Here is a 27905-nt window from a genome sequence, read left to right as displayed (position 1 = left end):
TTCTATATTACTTTTCTGTTCTGCCTCTAAAGTAACAGAATAGGCGAAGATTCCCCACAACAACATTGAGAAGAAGCGTCCATCATGGATGGTATTGATCCGGACGTGCTCTTAGAATGGCTTCAGACGGGCATCGGAGACGAGCGGGACCTTCAGGTTTGTATTTTATAATATTACTTGTATTTTCGAGTTATGGTACATATTTCCTCTAGAATAGAAGACAATCATCAGTAGTTGGGCTCTCACTAGAAATGGCAGTGTTAGAACAAGGATCATTTTTCCAAACCTCAAAGCACACCGATATGGTTTGAGTCATTATTTCTTATCCACCTTAACTATATTGGAATTGTTCTCTTTCTCTAAAATTGGCTTTTTTAAAATCAAAATGCGAACAGTGCTATTTGGCTTTTTTCAAGCTTTCTTTTTTTCGAAAACTAGCTCAGACTATTACAGAGACTATTCTTATGTTGGGATTTATCTTGTGCCATGAAACTTTGTTCGGGCAGAATTTTTCAGGTTGTGGAAAATTACTTTCTACATAGCTAAATGTTGAGCACTTACCTGAAATCATTTAAAGTATTTCCGGTGTTTATCTTAACTTAATTTGCGGATTCTGAAAGTGTTCGTCCTTCCTATTAAAAAAAAACACTTGGCTTTACATCCAAATCAGCAAGTAAGTACTATGGGACCTCACACAGGTCGTTTGCTTTGAAATCGTAACCATCTCTCGCCATAACAAACAAAAGTGGTTGTGGTTTGATATCCTTTTTCTGCTGCAAATTTAAGTGCCAAATTATAGTAGTGTGGTAATAGTAATGAAGCAAAGTAATAATAGTAATGAAATAAATAATGTAGTAATAATGATGTAATACTGATGATTTGTATATTGCGAAATTTTCTTCGCAACTTTAATGGCTTGCTTGCCTCACTTCTTGCCTATTCCAAATTTACATGAAAATGCACAATGTTGAATGCGAAGCTGTAGTGCTTTGAATTTGTTTACCATTCTGCTAGCGAAAAAAATCGATATACGCAGAATGTCGTAGTTGTTGTAATGTAAGCTATAAAAATAAAATGTCGTCCAAACAATGTCGTGATCAGAATTTTAAAGATATTTTCAACAAAACAGACTCTTTTCGATTACATCTTTCGAGTTTTAACTACATTCAGCTAATCTTGTAGATTTGCAACAGTCTTGGTTCTTTTTTTTTTAATTTAGCCTACTTAACAAAAGTCATTTTTCTTTCTTTGACGTTTTCGTTATATTACGTTGGAAGTTGCTCCAGCTGCCGAGTTTTTAGATTTTAGACAGAATTTCCTTGAGCACCTTATTGACTTTACTTTACTTGATGTCAGAGTCAATCAATACTTTCATAGCAAACGTTTACAACTCTGAAAATAATTGCAAAGCCTTAGATAAGCTTTCGTGGCATAACCGAAAGTATTGTTGTTGATTTTGTCGTAATGATGCCATGTAATGATTGTTGGATATCTTCCCTCAGACTTTGTCAATTCTTAGTATATTCTGTAGTATTTACAAGTTTTAATGAAGGTTTTTACTTGAGCATCCAGCCTTTGCAGTTTAGACGCTCTTTAGCTTTGTGCAAACATTCACCAGGTTGTGTTTTGATGGGTTCTATTCTTCTTCTGGAAAATACAGCTTGAGCAGGCAATATAAATTCATATTTCAGATGATGGCGCTAGAACAGCTATGCATGTTGTTGCTTATGTCAGATAATATTGACCGGTGTTTTGAATCATGCCCTCCTCGAACTTTTCTTCCTGCGCTTTGCAAAATCTTCTTAGACGAGACTGCAACTGAAGCCGTTCTAGAGGTATCCAGTTTTAACCGTACTGCATGTAGTATGGTATTTGATGCTGAATAATGGTTGGTTTAAGGTGACGGCTCGTGCAATTACATATTATCTCGATGTTTCCAATGAATGCACGCGGCGTATAATACAGGTTGACGGTGCAGTGAAGGCTATATGCAATCGGCTTGCAGCTGCAGAAATGACGGATAGAACCAGCAAGGATCTAGGTGTGTTTAGATTCGCTTGAGACAATTTAAATGCTCCAATAGAGACGACATTATGAGTATACAAAGGTTTTTGTGTGTAGTAAATAGTCCACTTCAACCGTACTTAGTTAAACTACCCACATCACCACGTCTTCGATATCAAGAACTAGAACAGTAGTGTTACCTTCTTGGTGAATTTGATCTATATTTTCCAACAGAATGTTTGGTCAAATTATTTATTGGATAAGTGGCAATGATGTAGCGATGTGACATGTTGAACTTGCTCCTCAAAATCTGCGAGGAGCTGCGTGAACTAATGAGTGCTATTAACCCCATTCCAAACATAACGAATGAAAATTACAGCAAACGAAAAAGTACATCTTATGATATAAGGCCATTAGCGAATAGCAGTACACAAATACACAATGGACACTCTCAAACCATAGCAGAGCAAGCAAAATCTACTTATTAGCATAAACCCTACGGCAAAAATTATGCCTACGGCGATATATCTTCGGATGATCCTTGAACAATTGGGACTCCTAATTCAGTGTTTGAATACTACTTCTTCTTTTATGTATATTTTTCTTCTAGAGGGAATCCTAGGATCCAAGAACATGGTTTCCTTTTATAACGGATTATTTTGTATTTTCATAGCAGAGAAAATGTGGCACATTTGCTTTAGAAGGAACATATTAAATGCAATTTCTAAAAGGACTGTGGTGGGTGCAAGGTCATGCCGATAAGTCGTTCTACTTTCTGACTCACCATGTCTATATTGAATGTAACCGCTACGAGTATTAACAAATTGAATGTTGGACGAGACTCTGTGAAGTGTCGGATCCTACGTAAAGGTAACTATAATGAAGTAAAGCATCTATCAAGTTGAAGATCACCGTGAGAAAAAATCCACTCCCATTGAGATCCACCAGAGTTGAATCAGAATGATCTGAAGCTTGATGCAGTTGCGTAAGCGTTGCGGTGAAGCTGTTATAGACCGACCTCCTTCTCAAGCATAATCAAATATAGTCTTGCAAGTTAGTAGGTGGCATTTTTGAAAGTAAGAGCAAAGTTTCCGGCTGTTTTTTCAACGACAGCAAAGAGGAAATGTTTATGCAGATTTGCTAGCGTTGTGGAATCATATTTGCGCCTGTCGACATCCTGCGAATCAAACAAATTTGGCTTTCTTCCTCCATCTAGTACAAACCTTCAATGTTTTAAGCTGAATAATTTTAGTTATTTTATTATTATTATTCCTATTAGTATTGTCATTATTGTTATCACTACTACTGTTACTATTATTATTATTACCTGGGTCCTTCAATTTGTGCAGCACTTCGCCAACCAACTCTTCGGCTTGTTATTTACAACATCTACGAATCAACTATATTTGCTGCAGCATTTGTCTATGCAATTTGCATATACAAATTTTTGGGATTCGCCATAGCGTGTCGTAGAAGTTAGTGCACGTGTATGTATTATTTATGGCTGGTGGTCAAGCTTACGTTGGGATTTTCCCAATGGGTGGTGAGGAGTGGAGTCGTAAGACGAGTTGGAAGTAAGAAAGGGTCACAAAGGAGTTGGAGATAGGAGAAGGTGAGGGAGAATATGAGAGGAGGAGTGAGGGGAAATGAAGGAAGAAAGGAATGCGAAGGGTGATAGGAGGAAGGTGAAAAGAGAGAAGAAAGGCTAAAAAAAAGAGAAGGGAGGAGAAAATAATTCGATACCGAGTAGCGGCATTTTCGAACGAAGGGGATTATACTTTCGGAAGACAGAAAACAATGTGTTTCAGAATAACGAGAAATAAAAAATCTCTCTTTCTCCAAGGAAGTAGAAAATGCTGTGTATGTGAAACGAATTTGAAGCAAATAAGTGTCAGAACATGAAACCTAATTTTTGGTATCTAATAATCGGAAAAAATCGAAGAAACCACCCAGTAATACAATAAACGTACGTTATAAGCACGGGAAGATGAGAGGATTGACTTGCTTGAAGGTTAGCGTGGACAGTTGACTGCAGAAACGTTTTAGTCATCTACGCTACGCACATTCATCATATTCTTAGTTGGATACAAACACTTGAGATCTTTCTAATAGTGATGTGTTTGAAAAAAAAAATTACTACTGTTACAGCTGAACAATGCGTGAAATTGTTGGAACATATCTGTCAACGCGAGACACTCGCTGTATATGATGCTGGTGGTATGCATGCAATGCTTACCCTTGTTCGTCAGCATGGTTCGCAAGTTCATAAGGTTAGTTGCAATGCACGAAACTCTTCTTTTCTGTATGGATAGAAACATATCCCTTAATTAATTGTGTCGGAAACTTATATAATATATCTCCTGGTTGTGTACTTGTTGCCAGCTACAATAATTGTCAGGAAGAGCTGATTATTAGAATTCATAGACATGAAGGTTGTCGCCTTGTTGTTTTTCGACAAAAAAAAGGAATTTTTGTTTTCAACATGTGATCAATCCACTAATTTCTAAAACACACTCGATGTTTTTCGTCGTTGAAGTCGTTGCACTTACGAGTACTAAAGTTGTAATGATGTTCTGGAAGTGATCGTAGCCACACCTCATCAACATACGTGGCTCATTTTTTTTTCTTCCAGAGATGAGTTCTTTTTGCAGGATACCATGCATTCGGCAATGTCTGTAGTCACACGATTGTGCGGCAAAATGGAACCAAATGATGCTGCCCTCCCACAATGTGCTGAAAGCCTCGGAGCTTTGCTAGCACATGAGGATACCAAGGTTATTTAATTGTGTAGGCGCAAGTACTACCACACCAATAAAACTAATTTCCAGGTTTCGGAAAGTGCTTTACGTTGTTTTGCTGCTCTGACAGATCGTTTCATTCGCAAGATGCTTGACCCCGCTGAGTTGGCCACACACAGCAATTTGGTTGAGCACCTGCTAACCACACTGTCTAGTGAAACTGCTGCCCATTCTGCCAATTTCATCTCTATTGTTCTGTCATTGCTCAGTAATCTGTGTCGAGGCAGTGCTGCGGTCACCGAGCAAGTGTTGAGGTAATTAGGGGGAATTCAGCTTTCATTTTATTCTACTGCAGTCCAGGTATATTTGTTTAGTTCTCCCCGCCTGATATCTGCGCTCCAGTGCGTGCTCACTAACAAGGACGATCGTTGTGTTACGGACGGACTTCGTCTAGCAGACCTTTTAGTGGTTCTCCTAAGTGAAGGAAGATCAGCTCTTCCATTCACAGTGGCTGTGAGTAGTTCATATTCCTTTTTGAAGAGTATGAACGGACTGTTCCGTTCGTAATGCGTATACGTTTTTGCTGTTGTCTGCTTCCAGTTTTTTTTCTTCTGGAGTAGGTCAAATTCTATACGTCGCATTCGCAAACATTATTCTTTAAAATAATTTGTAAGCATTAGTAATTTACTATTCATCTCAAGCTTTCAATATGTTTCGAGTTACATAGCTACTGCGCCGAAAATATCAAATTCATATTAGTCATACGTTCTCTGCGTGAATGCGGCTTTCACAAGGGTTTTAGAAACAAACTGTGATATAGGATTTGGGCTCATTCTCAGTGAAAAGTCGAAGCTTTTCTCGTCTTAAACTAATTGGAAATTCCTGTTTCACTCATTATGGTGATTATTTAGGAAGTATGTTAAGGTATTTATGTATAGTTGCTTCAATTTGTTTTTAATTCTATCAGTTGATTTTTGAATGGTTTTCTTCACTGCTTTAGAAATTACCGCTCGTTTCTTTGCTAAAGAGAAAATCCCCGCGGCCACTACTGGATATATGTAAAAGTAGGTGAATAAATAAAATATACGCACGTGAATGCAAATATATTCATTCTCATAAATACATATGCACGGGCCGTAATTAATCTGAACTCGGGAACAATGCAACGTGGCAGCGTTGACATTGCTGTCATGTCGCTATCTTTAGTGTGAATCATAGATGCGATAGACTGAAGCTGGACTTTTCCAGAAGAGGGTCACCTCCAGTTTCAGACTTATTAAGTGGAGGGAGTGATGATCACGTGGCGTGCTTGTGCGCATATATCTGGCTTCAGATGCTATAAGAGGCCAGTCCAATGTGTGCGATTATTTGTAGTACACCGTAAAAAAGTAAAAAAAAAAGAGCTAAAGGCGAGTACATGAAGTGAATGTCAAAACACGTTCTAAGTTGGAGAGATCCACAGTTTTTATTTCCTGGAAATCACATTTTCTTTTACTTTGTTTTTCGAGAACCTAGCAATGTATTGACGAATGCATAATTTCTCTAAATTTCTTCATTCTAAGCAAAAACAAGCTGTTTCACATGGGAATATGCGCATCTTTTTCGAAGAAGGGAAGGGCACCGCACCGTAGTCTTTCTCCTCTTAGGTTCTCTTTCAGCGCATCTGGTGAGAGAGTAAGTGAGAGACTATCTAGCAAAAGAAACTATAGTCGCACGCGCTCCACATTCTTTCATTTTCCTTAAGAAAAAGAAGTTTCCTTACGTGTTATATAGTTTCTCATAAAGCATCATCTCAACTTCCTTTTGATACTCAGCAACTGCCTGTCCGATTGTAATAAACATAAGAAAGCAACCATAAAGTAGTCAATTTCGACGTCTTAGTTGCCAATTGATGTTATTAAGATTGCTGTTTTGTGCTCACCTTCCTTCAAATCGGCTTTTTCAGTACCAGTCAAGTGGGGAGCCAGGCCAGAGCGGTCAGAGCGCTGAACGAGCACATCGTCATTTAATTGATGCAATCAGGCAAAAAGATCTGAGTGCTCTTGTCGATACAATAGACAATGGCGTTGTACGTTTCCCTAGATTCATTTTCATTTCTCAAGTTAGCAGGTGGCCACAATAAATGCTGTGATCAGGTTGATGTGAATTTTACCGATGATGTTGGGCAGACTTTATGTAACTGGGCATCTGCATTTGGTTCTTTAGAAATGGTGCAGTATCTTTGTGATAAGGTATTGTTGCTACATTTGCATCAACGAGTTTTCATAATCCTTCTATCTCTGATTTCCAGGGTGCTGATGTCAACAAAGGGCACAAAAGTAGCAGCTTGCACTACGCTGCTTCCTTTGGACGTCCCGATGTAAGATAGTGTTAGCTACAAATGCGTAGGGATATAATAGAAGAGAATCTTATTTCAGATAGTAAAAGTGTTGTTACAACGTGGTGCAAATCCTGACTTAAGAGATGAGGATGGAAAAACGGCATTAGATAAAGCTCGAGAGAGAACTGACGAGGACCACACTCAGGTTGCACAAATTCTTGAAAGTCCGTCGGTCTACATGCACAGCAGTAAGTGTTTCTGCTTATTTTCTTTTTTTTTCTGTTTTTGTGTGGAGAGTAGGAGTGAAATGTGTAGCATGCGGCATTGCACGCAGTGTTATTTCTGATCTCTACCTTTTATCTCTTTTTGAAGTAATAACTTTTGTTCGAGTCTCTAATCAGAGCCTTCTTTCATGAACATTCTTTTATTTAAAGATTTTAACAGTAGCAGTTCATTTCGTAGAGGGCAAAGTGATCATTTGCAAATACTCACTGTGGATTTTTGTATTCCGAATGAAAATTTCTTTTAGGCAAATTTTTGACCCCTAAACATTTCTAAAAATCATCCTGTTAAGAGTCCGACGAGCAAAATAAGGCGAAGGCAGCTTCTGTGGTGCGAAAAACGAGCACAAGTGATCTTCCCGATAGAGATTTAGCCGTTCGTGTTCTACACCAGCTACTACCAATATTTTGCGAAATCTTCATGGTATGTTGATATTGTTTCCATTCATTTAAGCCGAGAATGACTTAGCGTACTCAGTGATTTTCGTTATCTTTTAGAAGTCTCTTTCTGCAAGCGTCCGTAGGACTTCTCTTTCGTTGCTCCGTAAGATCGTGGAGCACATGCAGTTAGACGATTTACGTAACGCTCCTAGACAAAGGAAGGAGCTTCAAGGTAGGGAGAATGAACGAGGGCTGTTTTTTTCCTTGATTAAAATGATCCCACAAAATGTTGCACATCCTTCTCAGTAAGGGTGGAGCGTACGTTCTTCAGCAGTGAGGAGAGAGGTCACTGTTCAGTCTGAAGTGTGTAACGTTGCAAAAAAAAAAATGAAATGAAAAATGTTAATTTTGGTGGTCAGCGCTGTAACTGCTAGCGTGACCCTGACTTGATTCACATATTTTCATTGCTTCTTATTTACATATTTTGTTACAGGTTGTTCATCAGATGTTCACGCAACCTCCTCCAGTGATCTGCCTCCTGGAGCAGAGAACTTGGTTTCAGTTGTGGTTTCCGTTTTAGAGCAAGAGGAGGACCACGATGGGCAAGAACAAGTCTTATTGGTGAGTGTGTTGCAATATATATTTTTACATCACATTCATATTTTGTCCTTGAACTATTACAACATCATTTTCGATGATTGAAACATCATAACTTCATAACTTGCTGTCTTGCAGATTCTGTCCTCTTTATTGCGCAAGGATCCTGAACTATGGGTTCCAGAACTCGTCCGTCTTGGCGTCTTTGAACGTGTGGAAGCAATGGCTAAAGAACCGCCGAGGAACCCAGATGTCAGCGAAAGCCCTTGTTTATCGTACTTAGTGTCATTTCTATTCTTCACTTTTCCAGGATGACGAAGACGAAGGGGATCGTGTAGATGACTTGAACGCACGGAACAGTGCGATGAGCAGGTATGTGATTGTCCATGTGCTGCAGTGAGTAGCATTACTCTTTTTCACTCTTTATGTATGCATAGATCGACTACCTCTACACCATCAGTCGCCATGGAACTAGACGTAGCGGAAAGAAGTGTATCAGCAGGAATTAACGATGAAGCAGAAAGAGAACGTGCAGCAATGTTAAACGTAATGATGGAGGTAGTGATTAATCTTGCATGCGTGTGTTTCATTTTGATTGCGTAACGTTTTCTTTAGGTGGAAGATATGAGTACCACGGAAACTCCTCCACCCACTGTAGAGGTGGTGGATTCAAATGCTGGAACATCGCTTACCCTTATGGTACCGACATCATCGAGCGATAAAGGGAAACTAGTCCTACAACAAGGCAAGTTTTTATTTAATTCCCTTTCAGCAAGCACAGGTTTTTCCTCTCTGTTGTCCTCCTCAGACTCCGTCTTTTGCGTTATGAAAGTTATGAATTACAGGGTGTGCCCCGCCAAAATCATTGGCGTTTAAAAGTCGCTTTTTTGCATCCATAAACTAAGAGCAAATAAAACTAGAGTTTGAAGAATTTCCTCGCTATATTCTATATGTGCTACACATACGGTTTGAGTAACATTCAAAATGATCACCTTGAACGCGAACATACCTTCCAGTTGCTTTTGGAATGCGTTGCATACTGCGAGAAGGTACTCGTTCTCTAATCTCTTTTTCCTGTATTCTGGAAGGCAAACGTTGTGGAGATTTTCGACGTTGTGTTTTTGCGTCGAATAGATATAGTTCGAGATGCAGTTTTATCGTAGTGTCTTAGTAAAAAACGAAAAACTATCAGCAACTCTGAACATCACATGGATCAGGAGTTTCAGACTTCAAGTGAAAAAGTGACTTTAATGAAAGAAATGACAGCCTGCAAGAAAGATGATAGGATCAGTACAAAAAAACATTCTACCGGTTCATCATTCGTCCAGTCTCACTTCCTTTTCACCAACAATCGATGTTTATGGGGACAGCGCACAACGAGAACATGTGAACGTCACAGTTAACTTTGCCCAAAAGATTGCTGGGTACAGCGAAGTCGAGGGTAACGATGTCAGTGATCGAAAAGTAAATGAAACGGGGTAAATAAATCTAGAGTGCTTACTTATGTAGCATTGTTTGAGCTTAGCGGACGTGTTGGGGATTTCCCGATGCACATCATTTATAAAGGAGTATTTGCTTACTCTTTAATAGATTTTTTTTAGACATGCCTTATCGTTGGAAGGAATGGCGTATTGTTCGCGGCGAGGAGTCCACATTTGTATGGTGCGATGTTCTTGCGCTTGAAATGAGGTAGGAAAGTTAAGCTTTGAATTTTCACACCATAGCTGATGTGTGTATCTTGCATCTTTAGCTTCAACAGCAATGGATGGTTTCGTTTTCTCATGGACGGCGAGGTGACAACCATGTTCAATAATGGTGTTACTGAAAGCGTATCGGATGAAGTTCGCGCTGAAAACAAAAAGTCGTTCATGGCAAGATGGCGAAGAGTTAAGCAAGCATGGAATGATGACTCAATGCCAGTTAGCATTCTGTGTGTTCCCAGCATAGGCAAAAAGGTTGTTTTTGCTGTTTTGCGCGCTTTAGGAGAAAGATGATAATCTCATTGATGTTTAGGTGGAATTCCCCCGTTGGGAAATTTGGAGTCCTCGTTCTACTGAGCTCACCATAAAGTGTTTGAAGAGTGAGGAACATATAGTTGTGAAAGACGAACTTGGTGGGTTCGTGCTGGAAACCACTGACAAAACAAAACACAGCCAAATGCCTGAAACCGCTCTCGCTTCGGAGTTCCACACCGGTGAGTTCATATCACTAACATCCATAATATCTTTATCAAACAGAGTTGTGTTGGACGCAAACGTTACGTTCTCGGTGAATGTGGACCCAGGTCTACCTATATCGTCTGTCGATGGGAAGATAATCGACGCGGACGGCTACCAGAAATTTTTGAATGATTTTGCTACGACTACGACTACGGAGAAATTCTAATCATGCGCAATTACCCAAAAAAACAAAAAAAAAGCTCAGAGGAGCTTTGCGACGCAATTTCACTTCACGTTCATCGCCCCACCGACTGATGAAAGCGTGTGTCCGCCTCCACCAGTCGTGCCGACACAATACTTTTAGCTTCGAATTTAGGTCATCTATTTATTTTATGAACAGATGACCTAAATTCGAAGCTAAAGCTTTATGAACGCTTTTTTCAGGTTGGAGTTCGCACGGAATGACTGCTAGACGCTCGAAGTTCCGAGGGGAGATTCAGCGTCGAAAAGTGCAAGAACTCGCTTGGGAATTATGGAACAACCACCTCAAAGAGGCTCGTGCCAAACCTCGTGAAGCTCTGATTGAATTGCAGAAAGCGGCGGTTTGCATTCAGGTAATTTTTTTTTTGGAAGGTGTTCTGAAGATTTTCTAGCTGTTTTGTTCTATATAAGGCCATTACTTTGCTTCAGTGCATGATGCGATGTAATAATTAATCTTTCCAAAAAGAATGAAGTCCTTGTCAACCTTACATTTTTATCAAGGGAGCGAGTCATCGAAATACTACTGAAACACCTTGAAATGTTAAAGATGAACAAAGAGATATTAGATCGGTCTGAACACGGCGGTGCAGCAGTCGTCATAACAGATTGCTTTTCTTTGTTTGCCGAATTCTATGCTTGAAATTTCATGCTGGTCCTAATATGAGAGAAAAAATGAAGTCTAAATGCAAATTGAAGTAGTACGGGGGAATTAGCCGACACAGTCAAAAACAGCTCTGAATAGAATCAGCATTTTTGTTGTTTTTAGGACGCTGTCACAACTGCAAACTTGATCGCTGGTATCTCTATCAAGAGCAAGCATGTCAAACAACCGCGCATCGAAAAGGTGCAAGAGGTATGTGCCCGAACATTGTAGCAATATTGTAAGTTTATACATATTTCGCCTGTTTTAGCTGGTATCAGCACTGAAATGCGTACGGGAATCTGTCATGGATGATAGGCGCTTATCCACATTCGAATTTTCTGTCTCTGGTATCGTCCCTGCTTTGCATAACTTGCTTGCTTTGGTTGAGAGACAACCTGGAAGCTATCCTGCTCGTATATTTGGCGAAGTTTGTTAGCTGAAATTAATTATATTGGAAATTATGCAGTTGGCGTTTGTGTTCTAGACTTTCGCACACGGAATGGCTCTATCTAGTCTTGCAACAAAGATGGTCTCTGTTCTGGAGTCCACTGAGAAGTTCCCGCAATATCTTTACGATACACCAGGTGGATCGGCATTCGGACTTCAACTATTGTCTCGGCGAATTCGCATGAAGCTCGAGCAAGCTATAAGCGAACATGACGATAAGAAACAACTCATCAACAGGTAATTATTTCTTGTTTCGGTCCTTTTTTGCCGTTGGGGGCTAAAGTTTGTAGGTTTTACTTTAACTCAATGAATAATTTAATTCACTTCATAAATATTCTATTCTTTTTGTCTCAACTTATCCTTCCATCTGGGGCGAGAAAAAAATCTTGGGACGTTTACCACAGCTCACGTACTTCACTTTACCTTCATTTCAGTACAACATTAATTTTGTTTAGGAGTGGGCGGCTACTTAAAAGCGAGCCTTTAACAACTATTGGTCAGCTGAAGTCTTTCCTCTTGAAGATGGTTGCCAAGCAATGGTGAGTTTTATTCACCATTTCCACTCATAGTGATCTATGTGGATTCGATCGCTCAGCTTAAATCAGATTGTACTTTATAATATACAACTTCAAAGCGAAGAAGGCAATTTCTAAAGTAGTTTACTTTTGAACTGCTAACTTTTTGTGGTTAGATAGAAAACTGAAATCTGATCTCTTCCTCATTTTTTTTCATTTTCTAATAAAATAAATAAACTTTATTTTGTCGGTAAATGACACTACTTGACATAATGTATGAATACTCGAACAAGTTCGATGGAAGCTGTTCTCGAGTTGGTTTGAAAACCCATGTATTCGAAAAGAAATTTGAGAAAGATCAGTTACTCGAATAATGTGGGGTTCTGGACGTTCTTTCTTTGGTTCACTTGCAAATCTGGGAAACGGATTGAAGTGGGAATCTGATTATTTGTTGTTCAAAAGAAACAAATCAGATCTCAAGTATCTGGTAATTAGATCATTAAGAAAAAAGGAAATAATTTCTATTGTTTCTTTTACAGTTAGTTAGTCTTGATTTCAGAGTGTACTCAATTGTGGAGAGTTCGATAATAGCAGGTTGATGCTCATTAATCAGTTTATGAAGCATGCATTCAGGTTTGATCGAGAACGTGCCAATTTGGGTTTTGTGAAAGCAATTGAAGAATCGAAAAAAACCGGGGATCGCATAAGACTCATTTACACAAGCGATTTTGATGAACAAGGTAAGATTTTTCAACTGATGGATGATCTGTTCCGTTTGAAATCATGTGCTATTTTCTGCCAGTAATGTTTTTCTCTATAATGATATAATCTCAATCTCCGTTCTTTTTATAACGGTTGCCTATCTCGGTTGGCATCAGAATATGGTAAATTTAGTCTGAAAGCTTGCTTGTAACTCATGTGAATTTAAAGTATGTAGTAGTGTGTATATTATATTATATTATATTATACATGCATTGCATCATACCGGTTTTTACAACCAAAGTGTTCAAGTAGAGATTAAGAGAGCGTGGAGTAACTTAATCGATATAGCGTCGTACATTATCAGAAAGTAGATTAGCTTAATCAAAATGACGTCATGCAGGTGTTTGTTGGTTAGGTTGTTATCAATTTTATTAAGCTAACCTTTTTGCTTACCCATATTTATTAGTGCTACGGTCTGGCTATCCTTCATCACATTGTTGTTAAGAGGAATTGTTGACAGTGTATGTGACAAATGGACGAATAATATGGATGCAACCATGCAGTGTTTTCCTTTGTCTCCCACTCCATTGAAAAGTACATGTTTTCATTACCAAGAATGAACATGGTGTGTAAATGGAGCGCCAAAAATTTTGTGCACATGTATTGTACGTCATCGAAGTCTCTTCGCTTACGTATCGCTCCATTCCAAGTGATCTAGAACTTGTAGAAAGAAGTCGACTGTAGAGAACCTGCATGATTGTTGGCCAAGTTTGCAAGCTGCTTGTTGGTTGGGACCTTAAATTTGCTACTAGATGCACGGCATTCTAACTGAGCACGTACAAGCACTTTTGGCAGAGTTTTTGTTATATGTGTGAGGGAAGAATAAACGTTAGGATGAAGGTTTCTCATTCAGGGCTGTTTTTCCTGTTTTTCCTGTTTGACGCTTAATATTCACTTGTTATTGCTATGCTGTATTTGCTCTGTGTGCTTCGCGCAATTCTTATCATCTGTAGCAATCCTTTACACATTTTAAACATATAGGCTGATTCTTTTAAGATATTAAAGTTCCAATTTTCATTGTTTTATTTCGTTTTGGAGTCCTGTAAAACAATTTTCCAGGTGTCATTTACTGGCTTGGAACCAACGGCAGAACTGCATCGGACTGGACCAATCCCGCTTCAGTTGGAATAGTTCAAGTGGCTTTTCTGGGCATTTGTCTAATGATTATTTTTGTATGTTGCTCATCAATTTTTTAACAATTTCTATTTTTAGGTCACTTGCTCTGATCAGCGGCAACCTTTTGGAAAACCTGAGGATGTTCTCAGCCGTGACGTTAATCCTATAAATTGTCACTCTAGCGACGATAAGTTAGTATGGAAGTTTTTACAGTTCAAAATATATGCTAATACAGTATGGGATTTTCCCCATCATCTTCTCATTCATCAACGAACCATTTATGGTGTAAATTTTCTTTCACAAACGCACCGCCTCAACTTTAGAAGCAAAATGAAAACTCCACAAAAGAAAGAAGTTATTCGCACGTAGTCGGCGTTCATTTCGCCAGAAAATATGTCAGCGGCTGCATAAAATTGTTTGTTTTCCGCTTTCAAATTTTCTAACGGTTCATACAGTGGTACTTCTTGACTGTGGATGTCATATTTCGTAATTGTTGTGTTCATAGCGTGAAAATGCATATTTTTATAATACATTCAGGGAAAAAGTTCACTGAAATATGTTTCGGTCTCAATAGTTAGATACGCATATTTATTTCTTTTATTTCCGGTTCTGTCGGCATTTTACTTTAATCTGTAGCAATAACAATACTGTACGTATGAGAATTGTGTGTTTGCTCATGCTCAATGAACTGCAAAAAGAAAGTTATTTCTGGTTCGACTATTCTCGCAGATTGAAAGGCCGACAAACTATTATATGAAACAGAAAATGCCACTCTTCCAGATTTTTCAAAACATATCTCACGAACTTCTTTTTAGGAACGCAAACTTCACGATCGACCTCGGTGTTCTGATCTATCCATCTGCATACACACTTCGTCATGCTAGAGGGTACGGGCGATCAGCTCTTCGAAACTGGCTTCTTCAAGTACGGTTGTGCTTCCATTTTCCATGTGGTCTTTCTTGAACCTTTGAAGATCCTGTTATTGGATTTTTCCAGGGTTCGAAAGACAAACAAGTCTGGGAAGTACTCGTTGCCCATACTGATGACACCAGCCTTGGTGATCCTGGATCAACAGCCACATGGCCAATTGAAGACGATCGTTCTAAAGGTGAATTCCTTATAATTTGCAAAGATGTACGTGATCAAATGCTCTTCCAGGGCCGTTCCGATACTTGCGCATTGCTCAGAATGGAAAAAATTCGTCTGGGCAAACCTACTACTTGAGTATTTCTGGATTTGAAGTCTACGGAGAGATTGTCGACGTTGTTGTCGATGGATTTACAGCACAAAAAGACGAAAAAGATAGAGGCAGTGGCGCATTTGTGAGTGTCATTAACTTGGAGGTTAAAATTTTCCAGAACTTATGTCTCTCTCTCTCAGGGCAAATCCAAGATTCCGTTGCCTTCGTCTTCGCGCAAAGATTCTAATAGAGATGACGTAAGCCGTTCCAACTTTAAAATTTGTTTGCGGTTTAAAATATTTTCCGTTTAGAAAGTAGAATCTCTAATGCCGCAGGGTGCGAACAATAACAAACTAAGAGCAGGACTCACTGCCGACATGGTGTCGATGATGCACACAAGATCTCGGTTAGTGCTGCAGTTAACTTAGCTTGAAACAGTGAGGTTAGGGAAGAATAAGGACACGAATATTTCTACAAAAGTAATATTTTTTATCCTAAACACTTTCACGTACTGCAAGTGAAGTTTTCAAGAAGTACTTTTCTCAATATTTCCAGTTCTTACCTACTTTCAATTCATCTAATTTAGTTATTCATATGTTTAGTATGCGTGTGGCACGAGCAGGCCGTCATGCTGCAGTTGGAACTGATGCTCGAGGTATGCGAGTTATTCGTGGTCCAGACTGGTCTTGGGATGACCAAGATGGTGGTGGCGAAGGAAAAATTGTTGGATGTGTTGAGAATGGTAGGTGCAGTTGACTTCCCTATACGTCATTCTCTATTTCTTTCTAATTTGTCAGGATGGGTGGACGTGCAATGGGATAATGGCTATACGAATTCGTACCGTTTTGGAGCCGATGGTCGTTTCGATATTCAACGTGTGAGCGGTAGAACATCGCTCACCACATCCACTCCTGCCATTTCGGTGCTGGAAGCTGTTCGAGCGAAAGGACGAGGTTTGATGGGAAAAACGAGGGAAGTCAGTGGAGTGCGAGATGGAGGATCGTCGCCATTTGCGTCTTTTACCGGCTTTACACCATTCGGAACGAAACAGCGCAAGTCTGGAGGTGAAATTGTTATGTCAAAGATTTTGAGACTCGATTGTTCTGGTCATTTTTGGAGTTGAAAACCACTAAAATTTGCCCTGTACTTTCTCTCCACCAAAAAACAAAAATATTTTAAGTTTCGACCCCTTTGTCACGTTTTGCAAAAGTGCCCTCAACTTCATCTGCTAATGCTACGTCAACGAGTTCCTCTAACATTGGTAAGAAATCTTCTGAATTCCACAAAAGTCATTTTCTTTCTGGTCACACCTTTTTTGCTTCTCTATAATCTAAAAAAGTTTAGGCAAGAAATCGATGTCGACTACAAATCTTGTTGAAGACCGAGCGAAAACTGGACCAAGCGTTGCCTCAACTGGTCAGGCAGCCTCCGCCGAGTCTCTTCAGCATCAGACTCAGTCCCTTGAGAACCTTCTTGCTCGGTTTGTCTTTGAAGTTTACATCTTTATGTATTGAAGTGGTAGTTGGATTTTCTTCTTGTAGGGCCAATCCTCACAAGTTTGGCCGAATAGCGGAAACTATGGAGAGCGGGGCTGAGACCCCAGAACCTGGCCACGAAACACCGGTGGCAGCAGAAACCGAAGAAAGCGACTCCGCCACTAGGTACGTCTTGTTTCAATAAATACAGCCCTTCATCAAATGTTTTTCGTCGATCATACGAAATTGTAGCGCCGCCGGCTCGCATGCGGCTCTTTCGGTGTGTTCTTCTCAGTCTTCTGTCATTGACGCGACACCCCGTGATGGTGCGACTCCATCCGCACCACAAGTTGATTCGACAAAGATGAGCAGGTAATCTATCTAGTAGTGTTGTGGCTTTTCTGTTCTCCTCCTTGTCGAGTTCCTTCGATTTCTTTTCTCTTTTTTCTTCTGTGCATGTTTCGCTAAGAATTAGCATACCCTTCAGCTGGAGTGGAGCACTTCGTGTATCCCATGTTTCCTCTTTCCCTTTCTCGAAATATTTTTCTCAAAATCTCTGTTTCCGTTTGCTCGCTAATAAGTGCAAGGTTTTCCATCGCGCACGGGCTGGCATAAAAAAAGATACTTGTAGTCTCTCCGTGTCTGCGCCAGATCTCGCTGCTGCCCGTCAACGACAACAGTCAAGTGATACGTTTGAGATGGACAAAACAGTGGAGGAGGACGAAGAGCAGGATGGCGAAGACGAAGAAGAAGAAGATAGGTATCTGTTTAATCTCAGAATTATTACTGGACTAATATCCATAGCTTAGAGTAACTCAATGCATATCATTCTTATGCGTAGAAATTTGTGGAGATACCTCCCATAAGAATTTTGGTTTCCTGACTTTCAATTTCATTTGTTTTTGGTTTTACTTGGTTAAATGGTCACTATAAGAAGGAGAATTTGGCAAGTGAACATCCTAATGATCGAGCAACTGTTATCAAAAAAATCGCGGAAACCTGACATCGAATCTTAGACTAAGTTAACTGAGTTAACTGGAAGGTTATTTGGACAGTTTATCGCTGCTTGATACTGTCCATAAAAAGGTACCCACATTTGCTGGAGAGAATACAACGTGTATTGCTGCCGAGCAGGGGGAAAGCAACAAATTGCTGCGTCTGGATCATTTCTTAATCTTTTCAGCAACGAAAAGGTCAACTTTGCGGATATGATGGTTGACGCCCTAAACAACACTTCAGAAAGAAGCTTGTTTGAGAAACTCCGTGAAGTTTTCGGGACTGGTTGGTTGAAATTTTATGGTCATATCCCTAAGCTTGTTTTTGTTTGCCAGGGAGAGCATGCTCAGAGTTCCACTTCCAGAAGACTCATTAGAGCACCTTATAACTTCTTCCTCCTCAAATGCTGAACCCGGTGAAGTCACAACTCCGTCCACGTCTACATCGGTATCTCAGAAAAGCATCAAGAAGGATAAGACATCTCTTAAGCAGAAACTAGGAAACTACGCAGATGTTCTTAAAGGAATTATGCAGACGGTTCGAGAACATTATGAAAACTCCATATAAACAGTTGGCAATATGGTAATTGTTTTGTAGATGATGGATCCAAGTGGAAACTCGCTAGAAGTTGAAGAATTGCTTGACGAGGTAAGTGAGTTTGTTCCTAGAAATGTGGTAAGCGGCTCATTTAAATTGATTATTATATGTTAAAATTATTGAATGTTGGACTTGCACCTTTTTTTCACAGTATTGTGCAAAACTTACAGTGAGGGTTACAATAATCCGCTCCTTTTCTTTCTGGGTTTCCGCGAAGTCGTTGGTTTTAGTTCCCTTATCACTCTTTTCTGTTAGGATGAAATTTGAGTGGTTAAGTAATATATATTGAGTTTTCTTGTCCGTTGTTAGGAGATTGTACAATTGTGCGATAATTAGGTACAGTATGGAACTCAACTGAAAGTGTATTATATACCCATTGTTTATTTCCTTGTCCAGGCGTTTTTTTTTTCCTAAAAGACTCTCGCATGCACCACATTAATTGACACCCTTCATAGTAACAGAAGTTTCGTCAGATGTCTTGACCGATTGGTAAGATAAGAGTGGATATTCTTCGTCACGTTATCTTTGCACGCATTTACTTTTCTGATTCTCTGGAATCTAGAAAAAGCATAGGTTAAAATATTAGAATTTGGTTACAGTTCTATCCGCGCTTTTCGTACTAAAATCGATTGTTCTTAGAGATTTTTCGGTAGTATCAGCCCAGTTTTTTTTAAAAAGCCAGTTCGGATTCCTTCATTTTTATTTTATCTGTGAGAACAAAATTTCCCTAATAATCAGTTGCTTTTTTTGTCTTTTGTAACATCTTGCATTTAAAAACCAGCTACAAATTTCCTCCTCACTCGGAAACAGAAAAGCGCAAAATAATAAAATGTGTTTAGGTCTTAAAAATTCAAAAAAGACTATTAACATGTTCTCTTTCACAAAAAAACATGTGTCACGTTTCTTGTGTAAAATATGAAGATTTTGTCTCATATTTTCGGATGTTATGAAAGAGGCTTTTATCTGGACGTATATAACATATAATAGATTTAGTTCTCTTGAAATTAACATGGATATTTTAGTTACTAATAGTTCTTGATACTTGTACTGTTTCAAGTTGTTATCAATTCCAAAAACGATAAAACCATAACGAAAAGAACCATAACGATAAAAAAGTACAGTATTTTGCAACACTTACATCAGGACATGCATAAATTTTTGAATTCGTTTTTTATCTTTCATTTAATGAACGGCGCAAAAACTGTGGTAGATCACGACGCTACTATAGCTGCTTATTGTTTTCCTGATCATTTCCTCTACAAATGATATTTAACCAAACTATATGAAGAATGTTCTCCGCTCCCATCTCCTTCTAATTCTGCAAACCATGCTTCGAATACCCCTGCTTTTTCCTTGATGTAGATTCGTCAATTACATTCAACTGGAGCTCACCACTTTTTTCGATAATTGCATTTCCAGTCAAAACTGGCTAAGGGCTTACTGGATCTGGTTTTTATAGAGGAGTTCCTATTGGTAGAATGCAATACTTCAACGTATGTTTGCTTTGTGTTTTGTGTATTCACATGGTTTTGTAAAGGATGACTATTATGACGACGAGGAAGGTAATGAAGAGGACATTGAGGATGACCTAAATGCGCTCGGCGTTCCCGTCGACTCACTCGCCACAGTGCTCACGGGTAGAGGAGGGGAAGGATTCAAGTTGAACTGGAAGCAGGTAATTTTTATTCGCTGTTCGCGTCTACTCGTATTTTTTCTTATGTTCTGCACGTAACAGTTCTCTCAGCTGATGAGTGGAGGGCTTGATTCTCGTGGCCGTGACCAGCGTGGAAATAGCAAGAACAATTTCCGGTCGTGGGACGATGAATTGGTGTTGAAATGCTCTTTCCAGGTATGTATCTTCTTGCAATGCTAGCTATTTGCTCTTCGAATATCTTTTTTCTTCAGACGCTCAAATCTTTCCTTTTAAAGTTCCTCACTTCTTCTCCTCTGTGGTGAATCCCTAAGACTGTTCTCTTAGTAGCGACCAATTTAGCTGTTTTTCCTTTTTCCTCTCCTTATTACTGCGAATAATTCCTGCTTCTTCTTTCATTGCATCTTCATGATAGTTGAGATGCGTAGTTCTCTTGTAAAACAGTTTTCGTTTTCGTAATTAGAGTTCAACGTATGCAGGTGAAGTTTTTTTTGGTTTTGCCAAAAACGAGAGAATAGCATCACCTTTTTCCACGGCTCCATACTCATTCATTTACTAAATGCTGTGCTACTATGCTAACTGAAAAGTGTTTCTCTCACAGTGATTTCGTAATTGTTCCAGGCCCTAATTCCTGCTTTCGATCCTCGTCCTGGTCGTACAAACGTTAACCAAACGCAAGATGTGGAGCTTCCAGCAGTAGTACCTGATCCCGCACAAGCAAAACCCGTTGCGGTAGGTGAAAAGGTATTACTCTAATCGTAGATGGTTTTACAAAAAGCATTTAATATGGTAAAATAGCAGCGACCATTCGAGGAGAAAAAAGACTCAGGGGCGCTCTCACTTAACTCTACGAGCAACTTATAAGCATTTCACAAAATCCGTATAAGAATATTTGCAAAAATCTGCTTGTGTTTTTTCTCAACTTTCTTTTTTTTGCTGCGCAGTCGATAATGTTGGGAAGCACAGACATTTGTTAACTAAGTATTCAAAAGGAGATGAAACACAGAATACCTTAACGACCTTTACGTTTTTATTTCAGTCCGATGAGACTTCTCTACGTCTGTTCTTGCGCGGACCTAACATGAGCGGTGTCGAAAATGTCACCTTAGAGATGGCTGCTGATGATCACAGCCTTTTCTACTATGTGCAGGCTCTAGTTGGAGCTATTGACTGGGGAACGGTAAGCTTATTTATAGATTATTCGTGGTTGCTTCCGTATTTTCACTAAGAGCAATTCAATTATTTCAAGAAATGCGAACGCAGTCGACGTGTATGGGAGCCTACGTATACATTGATTTATGAGGATGCTTCTTTATCGTATGTAACGAAATTTAATCAGATCTCCTCAGATGACAGCAAAGTCCCTCCTGCTGTTAATGAGGTAGTACATTTTCGTTTCCTCTTTGAATGATATACTATTCATGTCTGTTATTCAGTGCTTGGAAGTCATTGGGTTGTTGTCACGAATTGGAGAACGCTTCCCTGATGCACAAATAAGCCCTCAGGTCTTCATTAGCGACAAATTAACTCAGAAGCTTACGCAGGTTGGTTTCGTTATGAGATACACAGATTGAGAACAACGCAGTTGACATATTTTTTTTTCTTTTTGTTGTGAGATTGTGATATCCTGTTCCGGAAATTAAGGATACGAGTACAGTGACTCCAGTGGTGTAAATGAAATGTATTAGAAAAAATACTCGGTATCGGAATTAGTTGATCTTTTTCTTCAAGGAACTCTCCGATGCCCTAGTGGTTGCAGCAAGAGCGATGCCGGATTGGTGTGAACGCCTTATTTATACATATCCATGCCTTTTCTCAGCGGAAACAAAGCTAGTTACAGTTTTATTTTTGTTTTTTTGAATATATAATACAACCACGACATTCTAGGAACATGTACATGCAAGCTACAGCATTCGGAGTATCGCGCACTATCGTATGGTTGCAGTCCCGTCGAGACGCTGCATTGGATCGAGCGCGTGGTGCTGCTCAGAGTACTACCAGTAGTGCAAGCAGACCGCATGATCGCTATCAGGAATATCGCGTCGGACGACTAAAGCACGAACGCATTAAGGTTGTTTGAAAATACCTCTGCTCCATCTGGATTTCGTTCTTCATTGTTGATGTACTTTTTCAGGTCACTCGTTCCGAGGAGCATCTCCTTGAGCAGGCAATTCGCGTCATGAAATTTCATGCTGATCGCAAAGCTGTCCTCGAAATTGAATATGTGGGCGAAGAAGGCACTGGTCTTGGGCCAACTTTGGAATTCTATGCTTTGGTAATCATAATTTTTCAAAACAACTTTTTTCTCTTAATATTTGTTATTATTTTAGGTTGCTGCTGAACTACAGCGGAAAGCTCTTGCAATCTGGCTTTGTGATGACATGGATGAGCATCAGCTGAAAATGGAAGAGCGTGAACTCGATTTAGGAGAAGGAAAGAAACCACCAGGGTCAGTCACCCGTGGAAATTTTATTGTTTTTCATACGGTTCATTGACGGCTCTTCTAGATTTTATGTTCGTCGTGCTGGTGGCCTCTTCCCTGCACCTCTTCCACCTCATACAGATGAAGTACGTAGGGCATCGGAGATGTTCCGAGTTCTAGGCATATTCTTGGCTAAGGTAAATTGTTTTTTTTTCAAGGATAAATTGATGTCGTACAAGCAGTACATCATATTTCACGAGTTGCAGGTTCTTCAAGATGGAAGGCTCGTTGATCTACCGTTGGCGCGTCCCTTCTTTAAGCTTATTGTCTCCCCGCATCTGAGTGAAGCTGAGGAACCATCTCTAGATCGTGTCCTTTCGTTGGATGATTTTGAAGAAGTTCACCCTGTGAAAGGTAAGGTTCTTCTCCACTCACATGCTCCTCATATGTGGACTCTGTCTTCGCCTCCGAAAAAAGAAAAACCATTGTAATGCAGCTCCTCCTGGAGCTAGATCCATTCTTAAGTTAGATAATGATACTGAAAATCCATCTGGTTGTTTATGTAAGAACTTGCGTGTGTTGGGGACAATCTTGATCTGTTTGTCTTCTTTTTTTTCTGAAGATAGTGGTACTCGTCTCGCAATGTTGTTACATTTCAGTTTGTTCAGTAAGGGTCAGAACGCTCTATCATTTGGATAATTTCTTTTAGTTTCCATCCATTTTCGTACTTGTCATGTTTTTATATCTTCCTCTTTCAATCCTTCAATTTATCATTTCTTTCTGGATTTTTTTATAGGTGGTTTCCTGAAAGAGTTGCGGGCGCTAGCACAAAGGAAACGTGCTATCGAGAATGAACCAATGTTGGATCGTGAAGCGAAGAGACGAAAGATTGATGAGCTGAAATTATGCATTCATGGCACGCGATGCCGCGTCGAGGACCTTGCGTTGAATTTCACGTACTTTACTTCCCTCCTTTGTTCACCTCTTGCAATTCTAACATTTCGTATTGCTGACGTTATCCTATATACAGGGTCAATCCTCCATCGTCGGTGTTCGATTATGAAGAAATGGAGTTGGTTGAAGGTGGAGCAGACATGGATGTTACAATGGACAATGTTGAGCTTTATGTACAGAAATGTGCCGACTTCTATCTTAATACGGGAATAATTAACCAGGTATGTTCATTACGTAAAAAGTTTTCATAAGGGACATATTCTTCTCTTTCCTCCTCCTAGATGCGCGCATTCCGTGATGGGTTTGATCGCGTTTTTGGATTACGGGCGCTACGCTCGTATAGCCCAGAAGAAGTGCAGGTATCTCTTGTCCTTTATCATATCCCTCTAAAATTTATGAAAGAGTTAAGTGTCTTGCTTGCTCAGCAACTCTACGTTGTTTTAGCGATTACTATCCGGTGAACAATGCCCTGAGTGGACGCGTGAAGATGTTCTCAACTATACGGAGCCCAAACTGGGTTACACCAAGGATTCTCCTGGTTTCCTTCGTTTCGTAGACGTCATGGTTGAGTTGAATTCTCAAGAACGGAAGAACTTCCTGCAATTTGCCACGGGATGCTCCAGCTTACCGCCAGGTCAGCTAAAACCAACTAATCTGTTTAATATTTTCGTTCATATTGAGCCTAGTGAGGTACTTTAGGAGGTCTTGCCAATCTTCACCCTCGTTTGACTGTTGTTCGTAAAGTTGAGAGTGGCGATGGAAGCTATCCCTCCGTGAGTTTTCTTGGAATGTTACGTAATCTAGAAAAATTAGTTGATTTTCCATTTTTTTAACGCTCTTCATATTTTTTTTGTTTCCTTCGTTTCTTTTTGCTCTTGACGCAGAATTTTGAACATATGATACATGATATTTTGACTTTTTTAGTTTCCTATTTCCAGGTGAATACTTGCGTGCATTACCTCAAACTACCGGAGTATTCGTCGGCTGATATTTTACGGGAACGTCTTCTAACAGCAGTCAACGAGAAAGGATTCCATCTCAATTAGGATGTCGCATTTATTTCAATCATTTATTTTCTACCACATTCGCGGTGCAGCCAGTTTAGGATCCTTCCTGTTTTCCTCAGATGTGATTGGAACATAGCTCAAGAAGATAAATAAACAGATATGCACTCTCCTTTCCATACATAGCGCTTTTTGTCGGAATTAATGGGTACAAAATCGTTTTTCTCCTCTTTCTTTTTTTTGAATCTGTTCCCCTTTTTTTCATATGTGTTGACTGCTTCGATTGTGAGCGTTTTAGCCTCGAGATTACTGTGTTATTCCGTGAGATCACCTGAATAGATCTGGTGTTCCACTAGTCTTTGGGTCAAACCCAATCGCCGGTGCTGAGAGAAACTGACGTCAGCATTTCTGATCGATTGATTTACGCTGATCGCTCTCAACCACAATGTCATTCTCGGTTTAGTTTGAGCAAAGTTGCCTTTGTCTTCCTTTGCAGTAACAGCAATATGGTGGAAGGGTTCACTCACAATTCTTGATTCTTTCTTTTGCATGTGTTCTTTATGTTATCTCTACCCTCTCCATAAAATATGTTGAATATTTTTCTGTTGTTGTTAACCAAGAAAAGTCGGCTACTAACCGTTGTTTTAATTAATTCGTTGACAGAATTTACATTTTTATTTTTAGTTCGAGGTAAATTCTCGGCAAACACTCTACCATCGCACATCATTGTCAAATTATAATAGCTATTTCTGAAATGCAGATTGCAGACGTCTACAACTGCTTCTTGCACACTTCTAAGGACACCTGAGTGCTAGACAACGGGACTGTTTGGCTTGGAAAATCTCTCATTTAACGTTCCTGGTTTATGCTGATCAAGTTAGCTTGATTAGTGAGGCCTTGCGTAGGTAATGGATGAGAATGCCAGGTATAAAGCTGGCTAAAGTTGTACTTGAAAAAAAAACGCCAAAAATTGGTGTATTCTAGTAAAACTTCTTTGCCCAACGAAGCATATGTTAAGAAAGATTTAAAGAAAGAAGAAAGAAATTGAATAGTTCCTATTTGAACTGCTACAGGTAGAGGTATATTCCAGATTTTCGAAATAGAATTTTCTTTGTTCTGAATGAGTACCTATGATACATTAGGTTGGCAACTATGAAATGTCGGTTGCGACTTTGGTTGATTCCTATCAGTAATCAAATGAGAATATTTCTGTATAATTTCTTTATCTTTATATAGATCACTCAATAGAAATCCTGATACATAACTTTTTTGCAAATGACTAGCTTCTAGCATGGAGAATGTAGGAGATTCATGACCTAAGGTACTAAATTTCTCTTTAAACGCTACGGGTTCAGAATTTTATCGGAAAAATAACCAGGTTTGGTCCCATCAGATCCCAACAGTTGTTTAGATTTACACGGCATTCGTTAAGTTTAAAAAAAGAACACGTTTGAAAACCTCGAAGAAAGCATAAATGGGTTAAGTATTTTGAGTCAAATCGAGGGAACCCTGATGAAGAACGCAGCCTTCTCTTCTGCAAATAATGGGAGGAGGGTATTGCGTATGATAGTAGTTGAATTTTAGGTGAAACCTCGTGCTGTTGTTTCTGGAATGAAGTTTACTGCGACGAGAAACTGACATTTGATAATTGTCAACATAATTCATACGTGCTCATATTCGAAGAGATGGCATTTTAAGACGATTTTTACTTCATTCACCCTTTAGCGCTTCTCTGTACATATGAAATCTCAGAGTATTCATAAATAAATTCATGTTACGTTGATTTTTTTAGAATGTCACTGCCGACTATCGTCCGGGACACTCAACTAGTTGGACAACACCTTTTCGATCATACTCCATACGTTCGCGCTGAGATCGACCGCTTTATTGACAGGTATTGAATGACTTTATAATGAGTAGTGTTCGGAAACTGAGAGCTCACCAGTACTGCAGCTCAGAGGACCTGCAGGTTTTTTTTTCGTTTTTATTCAAGCTATACTGTGGTGTTCGAGGTATTACTTGTACTATTTAAAATCTGCGGTAAACCACTTCAGCGTATTATTAGTGTGACCCTTACATTTCATGGATATTTAGAGACAATGTAGTTTAGGGGGCGGGTGTGGTGTAGCGGTTGGAGGTTCCACTTCCTTCACGATCGATAGGAGGTTCGAGTCCGCCCTAGAGCTCATCAAGCCTTTCATCCATCTGGGGTCGATAAATTGGTACCAGACTTCTCTGGGAGGATAAAAACACTGACTTGACACATCTGCTAGCCACCGCAAGTCATTTCATAGTCCAGTTACACCTTCGTAAACCTCAAACGATTTCTGAATTGAAGTGAACGTGGTGGCGCATACCAAGTGGATTGATTGACGCCAGATACTTTATCCCTCTTCCCTTAAGGAGTTTAGGTTGTAGATTTTGAGTATGATCGTGACCATACTCATACTCATAATCTTCAGCTCGAACTCTATATTTTCCCCACAGAGACCCCACATCATCAAACCTGTAGTATGTTGGCTTCAACAGCTTCATAGTTACTGCGAAACCACATATCTGCCACCTGGGCACGCGCCACATAGTCTCGCCACTAAGCGGCTGTGATCCCTCTAGTAAAATCCATGGCTCAAAATATCCAAGTAAGTTAGATACAACTTCCAAACTCAATTATTGGATTTTCGACTTTCTCGCTCGTTCTTGGAAACCATCAACATGCGCTGGTAGCTAACATGCTGTATTGAGCCATTTTATATTTATTTTATCTTATAAAATACGATCTTTAATATGCAGGTTCGAGAAAAATGAAAGACACCGCGAGTTCGATGGGATTCTTCGTGCCAGTCATGCTGTGAGTCTTCTGGTTCTAACACTTGCTATTGGTTCAAATTAAACTTCAGTTAATCGAAGCTGCTGAAACTCCTGTCGAAGCGTTATTTGATGCTGGAAAAATGAAAACATTAACGGAAAGTATTAATCTGCTCACGGAACGATTACAGAAACTTTCACAACCCACATATGCGAAGGTGCGTTTCTCCCAAAAATTGGTTTGATAAAAATTGCGTGAAACGCGTGATTGCTGAGCTACTTCCTGTTCATCAATATTTTTTTTTTCAGGAACATGAAGAATATTTGGCGGAAGTTGCGAAGAAACAAAAAGAATTGCTAGAGCAACGCCGTACAGAGGCGCATCTTAGATTAAGAAACTCGATTTCATGAGTCGAGTGTTAAGTTTAATCACTTGAAAAGAATATTTATTCACTACATTCATTTTTCTTGCAAACAATTACAGCAATACTTGATAAAGATTATGAAAAACGATTGAAATCGAACCGTTCTTGTTATTTACAGTTGTGGTTGATAATTTAAATTTAGGTTTTGTCTCTACATTGCTATCGTATAAAA

The 27905-nt window shown here is 39.4% G+C and overlaps 2 protein-coding genes across 7 annotated transcripts; one reads left to right on the top strand and one right to left on the bottom strand.

The window, feature by feature from the left end:
* Positions 1-84: 84 nt before the first annotated feature.
* On the top strand, positions 85-27719 carry RB195_000200 (uncharacterized protein; the record flags this gene model as incomplete). Of its 6 annotated transcripts, none has more annotated exons than XM_064196402.1 (67): positions 85-156; positions 1692-1835; positions 1900-2041; positions 4153-4274; positions 4656-4778; positions 4833-5056; positions 5117-5255; positions 6688-6810; positions 6878-6973; positions 7033-7101; positions 7160-7310; positions 7637-7767; positions 7842-7956; positions 8218-8345; positions 8460-8573; positions 8632-8693; positions 8759-8879; positions 8937-9066; positions 9923-10010; positions 10072-10276; positions 10335-10515; positions 10925-11094; positions 11508-11594; positions 11653-11811; positions 11869-12068; positions 12287-12370; positions 12980-13086; positions 14168-14244; positions 14321-14415; positions 15040-15148; positions 15221-15332; positions 15383-15546; positions 15605-15661; positions 15716-15810; positions 16007-16146; positions 16202-16468; positions 16585-16665; positions 16749-16884; positions 16946-17065; positions 17132-17251; positions 17511-17639; positions 18063-18160; positions 18240-18412; positions 18473-18523; positions 20055-20147; positions 20217-20321; positions 20745-20855; positions 21163-21303; positions 21373-21504; positions 21560-21667; positions 21855-21952; positions 22011-22194; positions 22258-22398; positions 22454-22572; positions 22631-22742; positions 22812-22959; positions 23342-23501; positions 23576-23720; positions 23781-23858; positions 23944-24133; positions 24199-24272; positions 24438-24501; positions 25303-25408; positions 26296-26397; positions 27294-27351; positions 27401-27526; positions 27618-27719. In XM_064196402.1, the coding sequence occupies 67 exons, from the start codon at positions 85-87 to the stop codon at positions 27717-27719; spliced, it is 8208 nt and encodes a 2735-aa protein (XP_064052282.1). The 6 variants fall into 6 exon arrangements, with proteins under 6 accessions (XP_064052282.1, XP_064052283.1, XP_064052284.1 ...); XM_064196405.1 differs by having other exon boundaries at positions 20010-20147; XM_064196403.1 differs by having other exon boundaries at positions 20010-20147; positions 20745-20867.
* Positions 25027-25230, bottom strand: RB195_000201 (uncharacterized protein; the record flags this gene model as incomplete). The annotated part of the gene is made up of 1 exon (XM_064196406.1): positions 25027-25230. The coding sequence occupies one exon, from the start codon at positions 25228-25230 to the stop codon at positions 25027-25029; it is 204 nt and encodes a 67-aa protein (XP_064052286.1).
* Positions 27720-27905: the final 186 nt, after the last annotated feature.

The sequence above is a fragment of the Necator americanus genome, chromosome IV (genome assembly GCF_031761385.1).
Source record: "Necator americanus strain Aroian chromosome IV, whole genome shotgun sequence".
In the NCBI taxonomy this organism is placed as follows: Eukaryota; Metazoa; Nematoda; class Chromadorea; order Rhabditida; family Ancylostomatidae; genus Necator; species Necator americanus.
The sequence above is the reverse complement of the archived record's forward strand: the minus strand, read 5'-3'. Positions and strand labels throughout refer to the sequence as shown.